At 35.2% G+C, this 21671-nt stretch overlaps 2 protein-coding genes across 4 annotated transcripts in view; one reads left to right on the top strand and one right to left on the bottom strand.

The window, feature by feature from the left end:
• The window catches only part of PARPBP (PARP1 binding protein), a 70499-nt gene extending 53074 nt beyond the window's left edge, over positions 1-17425 (top strand). For 2 of the 3 annotated variants that reach the window (XM_005680530.3, XM_018048178.1), the window contains 2 exons: positions 15229-15364; positions 15831-17425. In XM_005680530.3, the coding sequence (XP_005680587.1) occupies positions 15229-15364; positions 15831-16171 (477 nt within the window). In that variant the 3' untranslated portion in view covers positions 16172-17425. The remainder of the gene's footprint in view (positions 1-15228; positions 15365-15830) is intronic. The other variant, XM_018048179.1, reaches the window with a different exon arrangement.
• On the bottom strand, positions 16845-17765 carry PMCH (pro-melanin concentrating hormone). Its single transcript, XM_018048181.1, has 2 exons — positions 17427-17765; positions 16845-17079 (listed from the first exon to the last, which is right to left on the bottom strand). The coding sequence occupies exons 1-2, from the start codon at positions 17673-17675 to the stop codon at positions 16873-16875; spliced, it is 456 nt and encodes a 151-aa protein (XP_017903670.1). The 5' UTR covers positions 17676-17765; the 3' UTR covers positions 16845-16872.

The following is a 21671-nucleotide window of genomic DNA, read 5'->3' on the forward strand; positions in this document are numbered from 1 at the left end:
GTAAAACTTATAGTTATCTGTTTCATCTACATACTGCAAATCCATTTAGTTTATTTAGATTAATAAGCCTGATCTTCCTATTGATTATTAGTAGCTATTAGTAATTAACATCTATGGAATACATCATTGAGTTTTGCATAATTTTTCTTTGGAAAAACTTTTCCAATTCTTTGTTAACCCAAGTACTTATAGCCAAGGCATAAGATTTTTGAAAAACAATCTCTCCTTTGGACTTGATTAGAAACAGAAATGTAACAAATTCTTTCATTTTTCCCTTCTATGGATAATGACAAACTTTAATATTTTCATTTAAAGATCATTGGGGTATTTTGTTAAACTAAGTAAATCAAAATGAGATGATCTATCTGAAGAAAGAGAAGGTCTTTTTAGAAATTGATGAGTCAACTAATTGCTATAAAATGTATTAACCAATTTGTAAAGTTTGGGAAGTAGAAAACAGCTTATCTGATCCAGTCTTATTTATAGATGAGGAAATCAAAATCCTTGAGAAGCACCTTATCCAAGATATCATAACTACCAGGACATATTTTATGCCATTGTGGGAAGCTATGGATATGTACTAATGAGACTGTAATTACATTGCTTTTGTTACTTAATAGTGGAGCGGGCTTAGTCTACGTAGCTCTGAAACTAAATGGCAATAGAGAAAGGAAGGAATTGATGTTTATGGTTATATTTTATAGTACAGTACTCTTTATGAAAGCAAAGTGTGAAAATAATTGGTTTAGCCAGGTATATAGCTGAACCATGGCCAGGTTGAATACTTGCTGGAATAACAAAAAAATGCTGCTAATATTTACTACTGAGTAACTATGGAAAAGTAGTTTAACAACTTTTATTACTTTATTATCCTGTTACTTTTTTTCTCTTTTGGTATTTAGTTCTTTTCTTTTAGTCATGGAAAGAGTATATGATCTATGCTTGAAATACTGTCTTGGAAAGACAACAGTAGGTAATATTAAAGAACTTTGATGTAATATTAGAATTTTGATGTAAATCATACTTGATTGTGAAATATCCATGTCATTACTATTTGGGACAAATTAACTTTTCTTGGATTTTCATTTCCTCATAAATAGAAGTGGGCACTCTTGATCACAAAATCCTATGAAACCACTTTGGAAAGTGTTCATTAGCTCATTTTAAGTGCTCAAGTTTTATTTCCTACTGTACCTTATTTGAAAAATTGTCTATGATGGTCAAATAAAATCCCCCGTGAAGGAAATTAGAAGGTTCTTCCTGAATCTTCATGGTTCTGGTAGGAACCTTTAGGGAATGCTTTCTCTCCATTCTTATATTTTAGAGATATTTACCTTCTTAGATTCTTGTAAATTAATCAGTTTTGTTCCTTCCAGCTTGATTTAGCAGTATTTTACTTATCAGATGCAACTGAAAAGTTGTCTATACATCTCTTTTCCTTATTCTGAGTCTAGTATTTTCCTTTATATTATATGTATGTCAGAATAATTATGAGTGTTAACTAACTAGCTTAAGTCAACAGATCAGAAAAACACTGGATCCTTAAAGCTTGGCATAGTTGGGACAGTAAAAACTAGCATAGGTAGTGTGAAAAATAGGCTGGATCTAACTCTAGTACCTTTATAAGCAGCCAGGCAATAGAATGCTCATGGCATTGGAAAATTAAACTCTGTGTTTAACCTTTAGGATACTTGAAAACTGAGTATATCCAAATTAAAATGGTGGATTGAGTTCAAGTCATAGAATTTCCCTCCTCAATACTTAAAATGATTACAGAATAGCAAAACCTAGTAAAAATATTCACCAAAAGCAAACAACAGAAAATAATGTAATTGGATACTGTAAACTTCAAAAATTATAGCTAAGCAAGGAGACTGATTTCAGAGGGAAAAGGCACAACATGATTTAGCAGCTTAATCTAGCTCCAGTGTCCATATAGTGTGCTAGTGAGTTGACAAAGTCCTGAGAATTATTACTGAAATATTTCCAAAACTGAGAAGCCAGCTAAGTGTGTGGTGTTTTTTTTTTGTTTTTTTTTTTTTCTTTTTAGAGAAATAATAGAAGTGGCAACTGCATAGTAATGTGGAAAATGAACTCTGGAGTTCACACATTGACTCTTTGGAGGCTCTAGTGCTGCATACTGAATTGTGGCAATTATCCAAATGATCACCTTCCATTTGAATGAAATACAGACTCTAAGTAGAGGGACTTTTTCTAGTACATATGATACATAATAAATTCTTAGAAGAAAGTACAGAACCAACCCAGACATTTTTTCAGATGATCTGTCTCCTCTATTGAGCATTACTTCTACCTCCATCATTCTTCAGGCTACAGAGAAATGGGGGATAACAGAAAATATGCAGCCTTCAAAATGTTATTGAAGAGAAAGTAAAATGCCCTCAAGGAGGGAATAGAATCAAGAAATGACTCAGATTTGGAGGCTTCTGTTTCTAACTAGGATATAGTAGATCATCGCAAAATACCATTTCTGTTGCAGTAACAAAATAAAAGGCAGACAAGTTGGGGAAAATATATTTGAAAGACACAGGAAAGCTGTGTAAGCAAAGCAGTTTAAATAAACAAAAAATCTGGAGAGGGTAAAGTTCTGAGGTGTACAGTCTATTATCAGAGTTTTCTTCTCTGGGATTATTTTTCCACATTTGGGTATGAGCCGGGGATTGCTCTTGGCCCATATAAAGGAACTTCAGTGAAGCAAAGAGGAACTAATAAATATTTTGGTGTCTTGAGGGGCTGGCAACAATTTGGAAACACTGGATGCACACTTATTTTTACCTAGGATACCTATGCTGAATTTTAGAGCTGAGTAGGAAGTTAAGGAGTCTCAGTCCAGTAGACTAAAATCACCTGCAGTCTTGCAGTTGCTCAGAAGACAGGGCTCCACTTGAGGAGTGGGACCTGCCTCAAACACATGGTTGTTGCTTCTCAAGATATTTCCCACATTTGGAAATGAAGTGGGTTGGGAGACCAAAGAACACGATGTTTAACAACCTTTGAAAGACAGAGTCCTTCAACACTTAAAAGTAATTAAAGGGATAGAAGGGCAAATTGGATGTAAAATTGGGAAATTCCAACAGAGAATCCTTTTTTTTTTTTTTTTTTGACTATGCCATGCGGCCTGTGGGATCTCAGTTTCCCGACCAGGATTTGAACTCAGGCCATGGCAGTTAAAACGCCAAATCCTAATTCCTAGACCACCTGAAACTCCTGAGAACCAAACATTTTAAATCAAAACCAAGTAGAATTTCCAGAACTGTAAAAACATTATCTAAAATTAATAATTAGGTAAATTTAATAGTAAACTAGACATAGCATTAGGTAGTACAAGTAGACATGAACATAGGTCATTAGAATAATATGCAAACTAAAGCAAGGAGAGAATAAGGAATGCAAAAACAAAAGAGAAGATAAGAACACAGAATATGCGTAACATATGCCTAATTGGATCCCCAGAATGAGAGGAGAAAATAGGATTGAGATAGTATTTGAAGATATACGATTATAATGTTTTCTGAAGCTTAACTGGCCCTTTCACATCAGGTAGTAGTTAAAGATGGGAGGAACAGATGCATGGTTTCCTTTAATAATGTAAAGCTACGTCTTGGTTCCAATATTATGGACCCAGAAAACTAAAAAATGTCCCTGAGTCTTTTGAAAATCCATCTGCCCTTCGTGTATGTACCATGGGAAATAGATTGTAAAGCTTTGTTACATAGTAGTGTTCAACAGAACTCTCTGTGGGAATGTTCTGTAGTTTTTGCTGTCCAATATTGTGGGTGTTAGCCACATGTCTCATGAGCACTTGAAATGTGCTACTGCTACTGAGGAACTCCATTTTTAATACTGTATAATTAAGAAGAGGTGGCAAGAATACACAGAAGAAATGTATAAAAAAGATCTTCACGACCAAGATAATCACGATGGTGTGATCACTCATCTAGAGCCAGACATCCTGGGATGTGAAATCAAGTGGGCCTTAGAAAGCATCACTACGAACAAAGCTAGTGGAAGTGATGGAATTCCAGTTGAGCTATTTCAAATCCTGGAAGATGATGCTGTGAAAGTGCTACACTCAATATGCCAGCAAATTTGGAAAACTCAGCAGTGGCCACAGGACTGGAAAAAGTCACTTTTCATTCCAATCCCAAAGAAAGGCAATGCCAAGAATGCTCAAACTACCGCACAGGTACACTTATCTCACACGCTAGTAAAGTAATGCTCAAAATTCTCCAAGCCAGGCTTCAGCAATATGTGAACCGTGAACTCCCTGATGTTCAAGCCGGTTTTAGAAAAGGCAGAGGAACCAGAGATCAAATTGCCAACATCTGTTGGATCATGGAAAAAGCTAGAGAGTTCCAGAAAAACATCTAGTTCTGCTTTATTGAGTATGCTAAAGCCTTTGACTGTGTGGATCACAATAAACTGTGGAAAATTCCTGCCTCTTGAGAAACCTATATGCAAGTCAGGAAGCAACACTTAGAACTGGACATGGAACAACAGACTGGTTCCAAATCGGAAAAGGAATACGTCAAGGCTGTATATTGTCACCCTGCTTATTTAACTTATATGTAGAGTACATCAGGAGAAACACTGGGCTAGAAGAAGCACAAGCTGGAATCAAGATTGCTGGGAGAAATATCAAATAACCTCAGATATGCAGATGACACCTCCCTTATGGCAGAAAGTGAAAAGGAACTAAAAAGCCTCTTCATGAAAGTGAAAGTGGAGAGTGAAAAAGTTGGCTTAAAGCTCAACATTGAGAAAACAAAGATCATGGCATCTGGTCCCATCACTTCATGGGAAACAGATGGGGAAACAGTGTCAGACTTTATTTTGGGGGGCTCCAAAATCACTGCAGGTGGTGACTACAGCCATGAAATTAAAAGACGCTTAGTCCTTGAAAGGAAAGTTATGACCAACCTAGATAGCATGTTCTAAAGCAGAGACATTACTTTGCCAACAAATGTCCATCTAGTCAAGGCTATGGTTTTTCCAGTGGTCATGTATGGATGTGAGAGTTGGACTGTGAAGAAAGCTGAGTGCTGAAGAACTGATGCTTTTGACCTGTGGTGTTGGAGAAGACTCTTGAGAGTCCCTTCGACTGCAAGGAGATCCAACCAGTCCATTCTAAAGGAGATCAGTCCTGGGATTTCTTTGGAAGGACTGATGCTAAAGCTGAAACTCCAGTACTTTGGCCACCTCATGCGAAGAGCTGACTCATTGGAAAAGTCTCTGATGCTGGGAGGGATTGGGGGCAGGAGGAGAAGGGGACGACAGAGGATGAGATGGCTGGATGGCATCACCGACTCGATGGACGTGAGTTTGAGTGAACTCCGGGAGTTGGTGATGGACAGGGAGGCCTCCTGGCATGCTGCGATTCATGGGGTCACAAAGAGTCAGGCACAACTGAGCGACTGAACTGTACTGAACTGAATTTTAATTAATTTTCTCCAGCATATTCAATAGTTTCAGTTCTAGTAGATTAAAGATACTAGTAGATTAAAAATGCGATAACTAGAAACCCTTTATAAGACTTAAGAAATGGTGCTCTGACCATGAGAGACTAGAATAAATAGGATCTAAATAGGAAGAGAGGATGGAGGAGAGCATTTCAGGCTGAGCAAGCAACCCAATGAAACTATTAGATTTCTTTTCTAGTTTAAAGAAACTGTGCTTTCAGTAGTATACAAAAAGAGTGAATAAAACATGGGGCAAGATTCAGGAAGGTGTGGCTTTGGTGATTTTAAGGAACAGTTATTTTTTGTAGGGCTTATTTTAAGGATATGTACATGAGAACCTAAGAAAGGCGGAATATTTAAAAACTTGAAAGGAATGGTGGATACAGTGGGGCTTAAGGACTTTAGCTGCATGGTTCTCTCCACTTGAATGTGATATAGCTCTTCTGTGCATGTATATCTCTCTCTTGTTTCTGTACCAAATAGTTTTCTTACTATACTGAACAGAGTAGAGTTTACTCTGTACCTGTTTTTCTATTTCAGAGCTTTTGTCCTTAGGGTAATTTAGCTGTTCTTCACCAATCTACTTCTCTCATTTCTGTACCCTGTGGTTTCTTTACTCTCTGTACATTTTTTTTTCTACCTCCAAGCTTTTGCTTCCTCTTGGTTTCTGTTACCTCATACCTTCTGCTCACATACACCTGTTAGAGTCTGTTATAATTTTACTTAATTCACTCAACAAACATGTATTAAATGCCTGCTGAGTACCAGGCTCTGTCCTAAGCATTGGAAATACATCTGCAAACACACACACTCCCTGCCCTGCCCTGATGGACAAGTCTTCCCCCAGTATTTACGGGACTGGAGTGCAAGAATATAAATGGAAACCTCTGGTCTGCCCCTGTTGCTGCTGCTTAGTCACTTCAGTCATGTCCGACTCTGTGCGACCCCATAGACGGCACCCCAGCAGGCTTCCCCGTCCCTGGGATTCTCCAGGCAAGAACACTGGAGTGGGTTCTGGTCTGCCCCTACAATTCCTTTAATCCTGGTTCTGTTCCTTGCTCTTAGAGACCCGCCACCCAGAAACATATACATCCCATTCCCCAATACCCGTGTCATAAGCAGTAAGCCCTTGCAAGAGGAAGAGGCCAGTGCTGGCCCAGCACCTTGGCGGTTTGAGTAAGGAATTCTGGGGCCCTTAGATACTTGGAACAGGATCTAAAAAGAGAGGCAATAGTCTCTTACTCCTCACCCTGTGGGAATGAAGAGCACCGTAAGAGGACCAGAGGACACCATCGGTTGGCAAACTAAGGTTTTGTTCATGGAGCGTACCTTTTAGTTGGGAGAGGGAGAAAATAAATAAGATAATTATATTGTATCAGTGTATTAGATGGTTATCAGTGCTATGGAGGGAAATAAAGCTGGGAAGGGTTATAAGGAGAGTATATTCTTTGTGTGTGTCTTGGTTTTAAAGAGAATGATCAGTACAAATCTCTTTAAGAAGGTGACTGAAGAGTATTTTTCATTAGAATGGATATGGAATGTTTATATTAGTTTGAACTAAAATTTGAACTCATTTTGACTGACAGAATGAGGGTGGGATTTATTGCATACCTTCTAAGTGTTATACTAGATATTTTATATACCTCCTTCCAATTAATCCTTGCTGAAGTCTAAAAGGCATTATTTTCCAGTCCATATACCTAGTAAGTATCAGAGTAAGGATTGTGTTTAGATGTAAGACTTCTAGTAGTCATGTATGGATGTGAGAACTGGACCATAAAGAAGGCAGAGTGCTGAAGAATTGATGCTTTTGAACTGTGGTGCTGGAAAAGACTTGAGAGTCCTTTGGACAGCAAGGAAATCAAACCAGTCAATCTTAAAGGAAATCAATCTTGAATACTCACTGGAAGGACTGATGCTGAAGCTTCAATACTTTGGCCACCTGATGCTAAGAGCCAACTCATTGGAAAAGACCCTGATGCTGGGAAAGATTGAAGGCAGAAGGAGAAGAGAGCAATAGAGGGTGAGATGGTTGGATGGCATCACCGGTTCAATAGACATGAACTTGGGCAAACTCCTAGAGATGGTGAGGGACAGGGAAGCCTGGCATGCTGCAGTCCATGGGGTTTCAGAGTTGGATAGGACTTGGTGACTGAACAATAACAACTTCATAGTTTGTGCTGTTTCTAAAGAGTAAATAAAGGCATAGTAATTATAATAAGGAGTCATAAAAATATCATGCTATTACCTAGGTCATAATATTATCTTTCCGTTATTTAGCAAAGTTAAATGAAATTTTACTGATGAAGAAATGGATCATTTGATATCCTCACAAGTTCATATTTCACCAAGGACAGCAAATCTCAGGCTTTCCTGGTAGCTCAGCGGTAAAGCATCTGCCTGCCAGTGCAGGAGACACAGGTGTGATCCCTTATCTGGGAGAATCCCACAGTCCATGGAGCAGCTAAGTCCATGTGCCACAGCTATTAAGCCTGTGCTTGAGAGCCCAGGAGCCCTATAGAGCCTGTCCTCCTCACCAAGAGAAGCCACTGCAATGAGAAGCCCTCTCATTGCTGCTAGAGAGTAGCCCCGATCACCACAACTAGAGGCAAGCCTGCAGCAACAAACACCCAGCACAATCAAAAATAAAGAAAGAAAATTATAAAAAAAATCATAGCAGATCTCTTTTCTTTGGAAAATGTGGTATTGTAAGAGTGAAAAGATAAATTCTGAGTAGTTATATGTCAAATAGGTATGTTGAGTAATTTCCAAACTTGTTAATAAAATATATCAGTATAGTGGGGGCTTAGAAATTTCATTCCCTTATTAATACAGGTAACTGGAAGTTTCTATGATGTTTTAATATTCTGGCTCATTAGTCTTAATTTAACTGGAGTCAGGCTTTCCTTTGTGAAGTACTATTTTCCTTAAACTGGGAACCTACTAATAATTTCAGTTTTAAAAAAAGTTGTGGCAAAAGGACTTTTCCAATTCTTGGCAGGTTTGAAGTTCATTGCAATTTTACTGTGGATAGAAATCTTTCCAAAGGGGGGAAATCACTCTACAAAGGAAAACTTTGAATCCTTTTCTCTCATGTGACTTGAACATAAAATGATTTTAACAGCCATGTATGAATCTGAACATTATTCTTAGTTGTTTAGTACTTCAAAAGCACTTTCAGAAGGGAATTGTTTTGCTTATTTGTTATTCCAAATCAAATACACAGAGAGATTTGGAAAATTTGCAACAGGAAGTAATCTCAGTTCTGTGTAGCCACTAATCTGGTGCAGAAAAATTCAACTTTTATGAACAAAGGAAAAGCAATCTCTTTTAAGTTATAAATACAAGTCAGTATAGCTTGTATTGTTTTAATAACTAAAATGAAGAAGCTGACTGTAAGTTCATTGTTTGAACTACATTCCTAGAATCATTTTCGAGTTGACTGTGTCCTGAGAAACCTAATTCAACGGATTTCCTACTCTATAGGAATATTCTCTTTATGTGTTACTACACTAATAACTATAGAGTATCTGCATATATCTTTAGAGTTATATATAACTCTTCCATATTTTTCACTTCACTTAATCTTGACAACTCTATGAGGCAAATGTTCCCATTTATGTATGGATGGGAGAAAATAATAGCAAATGAAGCAACTGACAAACAACTAATCTCAAAAATATACAAGCAACTTATGCAGCTCAATTCCAGAAAAATAAACGACCCAATCAAAAAATGGGCCAAAGAACTAAATAGACATTTCTCCAAAGAAGACATACGGATGGCTAACAAACACATGAAAAGATGCTCAACATCACTCATTATTAGAGAAATGCAAATCAAAACCACAATGAGGTACCACTTCACACCAGTCAGAATGGCTGCGATCCAAAAATCTGCAAGCAATAAATGCTGGAGAGGGTGTGGAGAAAAGGGAACCCTCCTACACTGTTGGTGGGAATGCAAACTAGTACAGCCACTACGGAGAACAGTGTGGAGATTCCTTAAAAAATTGCAAATAGAACTACCTTGTGACCCAGCAATCCCACTGCTGGGCATACACACCGAGGAAACCAGAATAGAAAGAGACACACGTACCCCAATGTTCATCGCAGCACTGTTTATAATAGCTAGGACATGGAAACAACCTAGATGTCCATCAGCAGATGAATGGATAAGAAAGCTGTGGTACATATACACAATGGAGTATTACTCAGCCGTTAAAAAGAATTCATTTGAATCAGTTCTGATGAGATGGATGAAACTGGAGCCGATTATACAGAGTGAAGTAAGCCAGAAAGAAAAACACCAATACAGTATACTAACACATATATATGGAATTTAGGAAGATGGCAATGACGACCCTGTATGCAAGACAGGGAAAGAGACACAGATGTGTATAATGGACTTTTGGACTCAGAGGGAGAGGGAGAGGGTGGGATGATTTGGGAGAATGACATTCTAACATGTATACTATCATGTAAGAATTGAATCGCCAGTCTATGTCTGATGCAGGATACAGCATGCTTGGAACTGGTGCATGGGGATGATCCAGAGAGATGTTATGGGGAGGGAGGTGGGAGGGGCGTTCATGTTTGGGAATGCATGTAAGAATTAAAGATTTTAAAATTTAAAAAAATAAAAAATTAAAAAAAAAAAAAAAGATTTTGAGGTTTACCCAAGATCATCTAGTTAGTAAGTGATAGGACCAGTATAAGAAGCCAGGTCCTTTGATGGCAAATCTGATGCCTTTTGCATCATATCATCTTGTCTTTTTATGTGCATTTCTTAGTTTGATATCACAGTGTTGGCTCCAGTCAAGTTCATGATCAATTAAAATCTGTAAATCTTTTTCATATGTTTTTAAGTCAGATTCTCATCCTGTACATCTGTAATTGGTATTTTGAACTTAAATATAGGACTTTGTTTATCCTCATTCATTTTCTTTTTTTTTTTTTTTGTCTTGTGTGCTTTTTTTTTTTTTTTTTTAGTTTTTTATTTTTTAAATTTTAAAATCTTTAATTCTTACATGCGTTCCCAAACATGAACCCCCCTCCCACCTCCCTCCCCATAACATCTCTCTGGGTTATCCCCGTGCACCAGCCCCAAGCATACTGTATCCTGCGTCAGACATAGACTGGCGATTCAATTCTTACATGATAGTATACATGTTAGAATGCCATTCTCCCAAATCATCCCACCCTCTCCCTCTCCCTCTGAGTCCAAAAGTCCGTTATACACATCTGTGTCTTTTTTGCTGTCTTGCATACAGGGTCGTCGTTGCCGTCTTTCTAAATTCCATATATATGTGTTAGTATACTGTATTGGTGTTTTTCTTTCTGGCTTACTTCACTCTGTATAATCGGCTCCAGTTTCATCCATCTCATCAGAACTGATTCATATGAATTCTTTTTAATGGCTGAGTAATACTCCATTGTGTATATGTACCACAGCTTTCTTATCCATTCATCTGCTGATGGACATCTAGGTTGTTTCCATGTCCTAGCTATTATAAACAGTGCTGCGATGAACATTGGGGTACACGTGTCACTTTCAATTCTGGTTTCCTCGGTGTGTATGCCCAGCAGTGGGATTGCTGGGTCATAAGGTAGTTCTATTTGCAATTTTTTAAGGAATCTCCACACTGTTCTCCGTAGTGGCTGTACTAGTTTGCATTCCCACCAACAGTGTAGGAGGGTTCCCTTTTCTCCACACCCTCTCCAGCATTTATTGCTTGCAGATTTTTGGATCACAGCCATTCTGACTGGTGTGAAGTGGTACCTCATTGTGGTTTTGATTTGCATTTCTCTAATAATGAGTGATGTTGAGCATCATTTCATGTGTTTGTTAGCCATCCGTATGTCTTTTTTGGAGAAATGTCTATTTAGTTCTTTGGCCCATTTTTTGATTGGGTCGTTTATTTTTCTGGAATTGAGCTGCATAAGTTGCTTGTATATTTTTGAGATTAGGTGTTTGTCAGTTGCTTCATTAGCTATTATTTTCTCCCATTCAGAAGGCTGTCTTTTCACCTTGCTTATGTTTTCCTTTGTTGTGCAGAAGCTTTTAATTTTAATTAGATCCCATTTGTTTATTTTTGCTTTTATTTCCAGAATTCTGGGAGGTGGATCATAGAGGATCCTGCTGTGATTTATGTCGGAGAGTGTTTTGCCTATGTTCTCCTCTAGGAGTTTTATAGTTTCTGATCTTACATTTAGATCTTTAATCCATTTTGAGTTAATTTTTGTGTGCGGTGTTAGAAAGTGATCTAGTTTCATTCTTTTACAAGTGGTTGACCAGTTTTCCCAGCACCACTTGTTAAAGAGATTGTCTTTACTCCATTGTATATTCTTGCCTCCTTTGTCAAAGATAAGGTGTCCATATGTGTGTGGATTTATCTCTGGGCTTTCTATTTTGTTCCATTGATCTATATGTCTGTCTTTGTGCCAGTACCATACTGTCTTGATGACTGTGGCTTTGATTGTTATTTTCTACTTACTGTTCTAGCCTTCTGAGATCTTTTCAGTCTTGATTCTATTATCCAATTTTATAAGTAGAGTGTCTTTGTGATTATAGAAGCCATCCTAGTAGTCTAGTATTCTGTGTTCCTGTTACATAGTTGGAACTTAATAAGTGATAATTGGTTTAAAAAGATATTTGTACAGGGCAGAGAAGAAACTCACATAGAATCTCTTACCAAAAAACAAAATATCCTCAATATAACTACTTTCAGTTTTGTATATAAATGTTGCAGTATTACCATAGCACCATTATGGTTCTCTCTTGTATTTTGTTATGTTTATAAATAATGTTTTTCATGGTAAATATAGTGGCTAACTAATTTCCTTTCTCATATGAACTTGTTATCAGTATTTTAAGAATCCATTGCCTTATAACTCTAGTTTCCTGAAACTGGCCTACTCTGGCTGAGGACTAGAGAATTTCCATTGGGGCCCTGGAGAGAAGAAATCTAGTTGTCAAGAGGGCTATTGAACTTATTTTACAACTGTATTTATATAGCAAAGAGAGGTTTTTACTCAGATGTAAGTTCCCTGGTGGCTCAGAGGTTAAAGCGTCTGCCTGGAATGCAGGAGACCTGGGTTCGATCCCTGAGTTGGGAAGATCCCCTGGAGAAGGAAATGGCAGCCCACTCCAGTACTCTTGCTTGGAGAATCCCATGGGGGAGGAGCCTGGTGGGCTACAGTCCGTGGGGTCGTGAAGAGTCGGACGCAACTGAGCGACTTCACTCACTCACTCAAGTTTAAAATTAGCACAAATAACTTTCTAAATAAATTTGTATTCATATGAGGTATAAAATTGAGACAATGTCAGTTGTCTGTGTTCAATAATATAATTATTGTCTTTTTATGTAGAGTATTTTATGAGTGTTACTAGGGCTTCCCTGGTGGCTCAGACGGTAAAGAATCTGTCTCCAGATTTTGGGTTTGCCTGCAGGATACTTGGATTTGATCTCTGGGTCAGGAAGATCTCCTGGAGAAGGGAATGGCTACCCACTCCAGTATTCTTGCCTGGAGAATCTCATAAACAGAAGAGCCTGGAGGGCTATAGTCCATGGGGTCACAAAGAATCGGACACTTCTGAGTGACTAAGCACGCACACATAAGTGGTACTGATGAAGGTATTTTGGTGGGAGGTTGAAGTCCCTCAAGCCACCTGTAGGTGCCATCACTGTTTGGGTGTTATGGGAGTGCTGCTTGCCAGTCACTTAGCATCCGTTTGCTTTCATGGTCTTATTATACTCTTTATAACTCTTTGCAAGCAGTAAATTTATAATTTTCTATATAGGCAGTCACCTTGGTGAAATGAGAGAAACATTGTGTAAAAATATATTAACAGTTAGTATTGGAAGTAAAAGTTTTTGGATAATTTGCTACAGTAATGATATGATGTAATATAAAATTTATTTCATTAACTATTTTAATAGCTTTATTAATGGTTTTAATTCTTTACTTATGAAATTAATACAATCCAGAAAGGGATTAAAGTTAAATCCCTAGTTAAAGTCTTCAATTGTATTTTAGGGCATCTCATGGTAGAACCTATTTAATAATAGTTGCATTCTTGTGGATTCATGAAGATCTTGGGCTATAGCTCCATCCATTGTCAAAGCCTACTGTATTTCACTTTTTAAAAAAATATTTTTGATCTTTTACATTTTCACATTTTTTCAGTTTTGTGTATTTTTGTGCTTAAATGGAAGATAAATTCTAATTGTCTGAATCTTCAAGCAAATTAAACATAATTTTTAGTGTTCTGGGAGTTAGAGGCTCTCATAAATACCATTACTCAAAAAGATATAAAATTTGTCATCCTGAGAAAACTTGCTTTTATCAAGCAGCTGGACTGGGGACTATTCTAATTTCTTCTAAATTATAGTCAGTGGGTTTCACTGCCATTATCTCTGCAAACATCTGAGGGGGTTAATGCAGTTATCTCTCTGAATATAAAACAATATATAATTACTGAATATATAATATAAAATCTTGCTGTTTTAGACTTTGTGAAATGTATCAATATATGCTCTGTGAGCTTTGTTCAGCATGATGTAGTTATACTTTGAAGTATTAATTTTTGAATTGTTGAAGTCCTCTTTATTTAATCATGTATTTGAAATTTAAACTTGTCTCTTTCTGAAAAGGATTTGAGATGATTTCTAATTATTTGGAGAAATCTCACTATTATAATAACTAAATGGCATTATACAGCAGCTGCAATTGTTGAAATTTGCATTATCTGTGTGGATTACTTTGTTTTGAAATTAATTCCTGTTCTTAAAACAGCCACTGGTTTTATGTTTACAGAATGCATTTCCAAAAGTGTTTTCTTGACATCCTTTTCAGTGCTTAAGAATTAAATTTAGCCTTCTAATTTTCTCCTATTTCTCATGTTTTAAGATAATTACAGGAGTATACTTTGAATACTCAACTATTAAATCACTTGGTCAAATCTTATTTGTTGTTGTTTAATCACTAAGTCCTGTCTGACTCTTTTGCAATCCTATGGACTGTAGCCTGCAGGCTTCTTTGTCCATGGCGTTTCCCAGGACAGAATACTGGAGTGGGCAGCCATTTCCTTCTCCATGGGATCTTCCCAGCCTGCATTGCAGGCAGATTCTTTACTACTGAGCCACCAGAGAAGCCCATCTTATTTCTTAATTTTCTGAATATTCAAGTTTTTAATTAAGAAATAAAGCCTTTCATTCAGTACTGTTTTATCTTGTTTCTTTCTTAGTTGCCTATTTTTGCTTCTTTTACCTTCTCCTATTTCTCTATTTCATCCTAGTATCTCTCCCTTCCTTAGTTTCTCTAATTTCATTTTTTTCCTAAAAGAGTTTGCTCTGTATTTTAAGATTAAAAGCTTCTATTTTTCTAGGATTATGTATATCATGTATATCATTATTAAACTTATAATAAAACCCACTTTCTAAGGCACCTCGGACATAGGAATGTGTAACAAAGGCCATTGTAGAGTTTATAATTGATTTGGTAAGCTTTTATAAAAATTATCAAAAACATACACAAAACTGATATTACTGGGAAAAGAAAAGCTAATTGTAGCAGTGAATGAGTTTGCAAACTATGGAATATTAAGGATTAAACGTTCCCAATAGATAATGAAATTTTTAAGGGAAATTTTTATGGTACCTCAATTACTACAGAGTATATTTCTATATAGATGAAAAAGTAAGTCAAAATAAAGGGAAAATTGCATATTTTCTTCTTGTTACCAGACGAAGCAAACCTTAATTAGATCTCAGTTTGCCTGTACTTATAAAGATGACTGCATGATAAGCAAGGATAAATGGAATAATGTTAATTCAGCATCAAAGCCTTTGTGTGTTCTTCACATGGAAAATGACCTTTCTGGTAATTGACCTAATTGAACAGTTTAATAACAGTTTAATTCTAGTGTACTGATTGGTTTTAACTGAAGTAAAACTAGATTTTTTTTTGTAATGTAAAAGTTTATATTTTTAAAGACGAGTTTATTTTAAAAGTTATATCTAAGTACAAATTGGTGTATAGAATTAGGACTTAGTTTGACTTAGCTAAATGTATTTAAGAAATAACTTGTAGTAGCATTTAAGGATTGTGTTGTGCATTCAAACAAAGCAAATTTATTGTTTGTAGGGATGAAAAGTGATATGGTAAAATGAAATGAAATGTGATAGTAATATTGCTGTATCTGTTAGTAATGTAATTTATAGCATTATTTGATTGTAAATCATAAATTTTAAAATATTCTATGTCTATTTTAAAAGTTTATAAAATCTCATGTGTAATAATTTCAAGTATTATATAATTTCTTTCCTCTTTTCATCTTGCATAACAGAAGGTGTAAATTCTTCTGTTGGAAGAGCAACAATTGGAACAAGTTCTGGAAATGTTCATCTGGGCAGAAATGAAAAAGAAAAAGTAGCAAGAAAATCAAGTAGTCTGACAGGAAATACAAGCTCAAAAAGGAGACAGGTGGATTTGGATGATGAAAATATTCTCTGTGATAATGGAAATGAACCACTTCAATACAAAATTGTTAAGATACCTAAGACATCAAAAGATTTGCAGAATAAATTGGATGGCAAACTACTCAGAGTTGCAAAAAGCAATAGATGTACCACCAAGGAGAAATTGATTACTGGCCAGACGAAGTTGACTCAGTTTTTTAGACTATGAAATTATCTTTTATGTTCTTTAGGTTTGTGTGTGTGTGTGTGTGTATATATATATATATAACCATTTACCAAATTCTACTTAATTTTTAAGAAATGAAGGTGTAAGTTATAGTGCTTTATTATTTTGGTCTGCAGTGTACGTATGGTTAGCATGTTAAGCATTTAAAAAAATACTAGTAAGTCATAATTATGCAGAAAATTCATAAAGTTTAATGCACAAGTAAAGCAATCATTTAGGCATAACTTAATACCACTTTCTTTTAAAACAGACATTTAAAATAATACAAGTTATAGTAACATTAAGGGCTTTTTTCCCGAGAGGCAATTAAATGATTTTGCTTTCTTTTTAAACGATGATGTGGACCAACAGGCATCAGACTTGCCAACAAGGTCGATAGACTCTTCCCAGCATACACCTGAGCACTGAAGGAAAAAAAAAGTTAAATTGTTTAAAGGACTAGTATCACACAAAGTTGATTAGAAATAAAAGAATGGATTTGGTATAGCTAAATCTGAGTAAATTACAATTATAATAACTAATTAAATACTTTTTAATTTCACATCTTTTGCAGGAGTCACTTAATATCAAGTACAAGTTGAACCATGGTCTTATTTGATTTTGTTATGATTGGACCCAAATTCCATTAAATTCAAAGTTCTATTTTATGATATTAAGGTATAAGAATTCAATTAAAAAAAAAACTACTCACTGTCAAAATCTCTCCTTCCTATAGGAAATTTAGCTGAGTTTTCTTCATCCCCAATTTCTCTCTTTTCTTGTGTTGATTCAGTATTTTGAACTTCATTCTCAGCTGGAAAAGCTACAGATCCTTTTAGTGCAAGATAAGGTTTTATAGCCAGATTCAGTGGCAGGCCATGATTTAAGAAATTATGTTTGGAACCTGCATTCTGTAAAGAAAAGGTTGATTTGTGTTTTAACTGTTCTATTGTAAATGGAACTATAATATAATTGTGTAATATTCTTATTGATCAATTTAAAGATGCCCTGCACTGTTTTGACTCTTTAAGAAATACTTTAGATACAAGATTTTCGGGGAATGAAAACTTTTTGAATAAGAGATATTTCCCAGAATGGAAGAACAACCTGGTATGTATGAAATTTGCTTAATTGTTCTAATGCATACTGTGACTTGTTTTTACATGCTTCTGCTTATAAAAGTATCAACTTTACTTTCAAATGATTCATAAAGATCATTCAAATTTCCATTGAAATAAAGGACAAGTCACACACTTACCTTTGAATTTTTGTTTTCTTCATCATTCATGAAACTGCTCTCATCATTTTTATATTGCTCCAGGGAAGGAACAACAATTGATTTTTCTGCGGTATCTTCCTTCTGAAAGGCTTTCCCCAGCCTCAATGTTTTAAATACCATGTCATCTTCTAAATTTCTTATCGACTTGGATGCTGAAAGTGAAATGCCTTGAGAAAGCAAAGAAAAAGTTAGTATTAATATGTAGGAAGAGAAATTCATTTTTGCCATCCTTAGTTTGATGTTTGCATAGAGTCAAACAAGGATGTATAAAATGAAGTGAAATTTCTCAGTCATCCTGCTTTGTAAATGATTCTTGCCTTTATATATTTTCCAGCTTGAATAAAAAGCACTTGAAAAACTTTCATCATTTTAGAAATGACTCATCAGATAGAAACCAAGCTTTTGTATAGCTGGTAATACCCACATTGTTTTGGTTTTAGTGGCATATTGTTTAAGTGTGAATTTTCTCAGAATCTTATTAAGATCCTTGGTAGAAAGCTTAGTGTTGAAGAGATTATACTCTCTTGAAAGTGAGTTCTTATTAAGGAAAACCACAGGACATCAGACTCTCCATATTCTTTTCTTGTTTATTTATATTGTTTTCTTCTGTATATTTTCAATTAAGTACAATATTAAAACTAAAGTTACTTCTTTTACTTAGGATGTGTGTGTGTGTGTGTGTGTGTGTGCGCTCATGCTCAGTCGTGCCCAACTCTTTGTGACCTCATGGACTGTAGCCCACCAGCTTCCTCTGTCCTGGAATTTTCCAAGCAAGGATACTGGAGAGGGTTGCCATTTCCTAGTCCAGGGGACCGTCCCAACCCAGGGATAGAACCTGTGACTCTTGCATTGGCAGGTGGGTTCATTACCACTATTGACACCTGGAAAGCCCTTCACTCAGGATTATAAGGGTCAAAGTTTAAATACTTTCAATCCTGATTAAATTGAAATAATTTTCAAAAAGATTTTTTTTTTCCATAAATGCTTGGGAGTAGTCTTTGGTGTTTAAAGTATATATGCCTGTCAGTGTGAAAAAAAGGTCACATGTGCTATATTGACTTATCAGATGTGTTTCTATCTTTGTATTTACAGAAGATTATTACTAATATTTATTAGTGAATTTAGCAGGTCCACAAAGAGAATATTTACATTATCCATAAACCTTAATTTTAGATAATGAGTGTGTTATATAATTTTTAATTAAACATTTCAGAGTTAATTTCTAATGGTGACCCTGGCAACTAAGAGAATACATTCTTGTATGTATGCTTCTGGTATGCATGTGCCATAGTTTTTCTAGGGTATATTTCTAGTTTTGGCATTGCTGGGTCATATAGTATGTGCGTTTCAGCTTTATTAATGCTGAAATGGTTACAGAATAGTAGTAGCCAGTTTAAGCCCCTACCTGCAAGGTATGAGAGTTCTTACTGCTGTAGGTTCTAGTTAACACTTGGCTATCTTATTGTCATTTAATGTTTATTTCTCTAATTACCAAGGAGGTTGGATGTCTTTTCATATGCTTATACCATTTAAAGAAAAAATTTTCATTATTGGGTTGATGATTTTTTTCTTGTTGATTTATGGAAGTTTAATATATGTTAGATATTAATTCTTTGTTATGTGTTTTGATATTTTTTTATTACAGTATGTCTTATCTTTTGAATCCCTTCATGATGTCTTTGGTGAACCAAGCTCCTTAATTTTAATGTTTTAATTTTTTTTGTGCTTTTTGTGGTTAATGTTTTTAATATGCTGTTATTTGGAAGTCCTTCCAAACCCTGAGATCATTAACATATTTCTATATTTTCTAAAAGTTTAAATGTTTTGACTTTCAGATTTAAATTCTTAATTCATCTAGAATCTTCTGTTTAAGAACTAAATTTTAACTTTCTCCAGACGTCCTTAACTTCTTAAATAACTCATCTTCTTCCCACCAATCTGCAGTGCCATCTCTGCAGTGTATTAGGTTCCTATGTATGTGTAGGTCTCTTTCTGAACTCTCTATTCTACTGCCAGATCTACAGTATTAATTGTTATAACTTTGAAATAACTTCTGATATCTGGTAGGTCAAGTTTCTCAGCCCTCTACTCAGTGACCAGTTTTTCTTCCGTAGAAGTTTCTTGGCTGATTTTGTCCGTTTCTTTTCCATATAAATCTTGGAATTTTGAAGAGAATTGCATCCGTTCTACAGATTAATTTTGGAGGTGAACTGATACTCTTAAGATAATTTACTTATTCATGAACATGGTACTTTTCCATATTTATTAATATCTTCCTTAACTTTTAATGATATTTTATTGTTTCCTTCATATCTTTTTCTTATATGTCTTTGTTGTAAGAATTATAATTGTTTATAATCTTCCCAGGTCGCACTAGTGGTAAAGAGCCCATCTGACAATGCAGGAGACTTGGGTTCGATCCCTGGGTCGGGAAGATCCCCTGGAGGAGGAAATGGCAACCCACTCCAGTATTCTTGCCTGGACAATCCCAGGATTAGAGGAGCCTGGCGGGCTATAGTCCATAGCCTTGCAAAGATTCAGACTCAACTGAGCGATTAATTACAGAATTTAATTAAGCTCTTAATTTTTAGTTATTCTAAGTGGTATCTTTTAAAAATTTACCTTGTCTAAGATTATTGCTGTTTTGAACACATGCAGTTGGCATTTCTGTAGTGTTCTTATATACAAAACACTTGTTAAAATCTTGAATTCAATAGTAACAATAATTCTTTAATTCAGTAGTTTATATTAATTCTTTGGGATTTCCCATGAAGACAGTTGATATAAATAATAATGATATGTTATTTCCTTCTTGCAAGTGTGTGTGTTTGTGTATGTTTATCTCTGTGTCTGTCCATGTGTGCAAACAGACTGACTCAAACCTGTGAATGTTGGATATGGAAATAATTCCGTGCAGTGTTACTGATTTTACAGAGAATGCTTTTAATTTTTCACCATTGAACATGATGTTTGCTCTAGATTTTTTTTGTAGGCTCCCTTTATAACTTGCAGGATGTTCTTTTCTATTTTTAGCTTATAAATAATTTTTATCGTGAATTATTGAATGTTATTGAATGCTTTCTCTGCATCTCTTGAGATAATTATATTTTTTCTCTGCCAGTCTTTCATTTAGAAAGTGAACAGATTTTCCCCATATTAAACCAACTATGTATTTATGAAACAAACCTTTTGAAGTATTGAATTCAATTTGGTAATATTTGATTTATACATTTTGCGTTTATTATCATGAGTGAGACTAATCTGTAATTTTCCTTTCTTTTATTGCCAACATGATAATATGTTGTTCAAATCTTGTTTGTCTTACTGATTTTTTCTCTGCATGAATTATGTTATAGAGAAGTATTTGCAAATCTTTCATTATGATAATGGGTTTATCTAATTCTATTTCTGGTTTGCAATTTTTGCTTCATTTATTTTGAGCTTATGTTATTAGGACATTACAAGTAGAAATTGTTCTGCCTTTCCCATAAACTAAACCATGTATCGTGACTCTCTAGCTTTAATAATGTGTCTTTTACTATCACTTGTCCTGTATCATCTGTATGTTTTATATGTGTCTGTTGTAAATATCATATAGCTGAATTTGGAATATTTTGTCTTTGTCATCTTTGTCTTTTACTTGGATAGTTTAGTCCATTTACATTTATCTTGTTTATTGAATTACTAATATTCAGTGCTACTTTCTTTTGTGATTTTTATTGGTTCTAATATGCTTTCTCCTTCCCCTTATTGCCTTCTGATTTAAATTTAATATATTTTTTGTTCTTTTCAGGTAGAATTGATCTTAACTAATGTTTGTTATTGTTGTAGTTGGGGGTTTTTTTGTTTTTTTTTTTTAAGCCAACTTTGTAAAGAAGGATTTTCTATAGGCCAAGCAACTGTATTCAATATCTTGTAATAACTAAAATGGAAAAAAATTTAAAAAGGATATAGTTATATACATATATGGGTGTATAACAGAATCATTTTGCTGTACACCTGACATTAACACAATGTTGTAAATCAGTGATACTCCCGTATATATACATTCTTTTAAGGACTACCCTAGTGAATAACACTTTCACTAACACTTCACTAGACATTTTAGTATCATCTTCAGTTATTTACATTTATTTAAAGTTATCAGTATTTTTGTCCTCCTCCCAAATAATGTAAAAACCTTTAAATCTGGTCACCACTATTCCTAATTTGTAAGCAATTATT

The sequence above is a fragment of the Capra hircus genome, chromosome 5 (genome assembly GCF_001704415.2).
Source record: "Capra hircus breed San Clemente chromosome 5, ASM170441v1, whole genome shotgun sequence".
Lineage (NCBI taxonomy): Eukaryota > Metazoa > Chordata > Mammalia > Artiodactyla > Bovidae > Capra > Capra hircus.

Coding starts and splice junctions, on each gene's coding strand:
- PMCH (XM_018048181.1), bottom strand. CDS start 17,675: ATGGCAAAAATGAATTTCTCTTCCTACATATTAATACTAACTTTTTCT. Junction 17,080..17,426: donor AAGAAAACAAAAATTCAAAG/GTAAGTGTGTGA, acceptor TTTTCTTTACAG/AATGCAGGTTCCAAACATAA.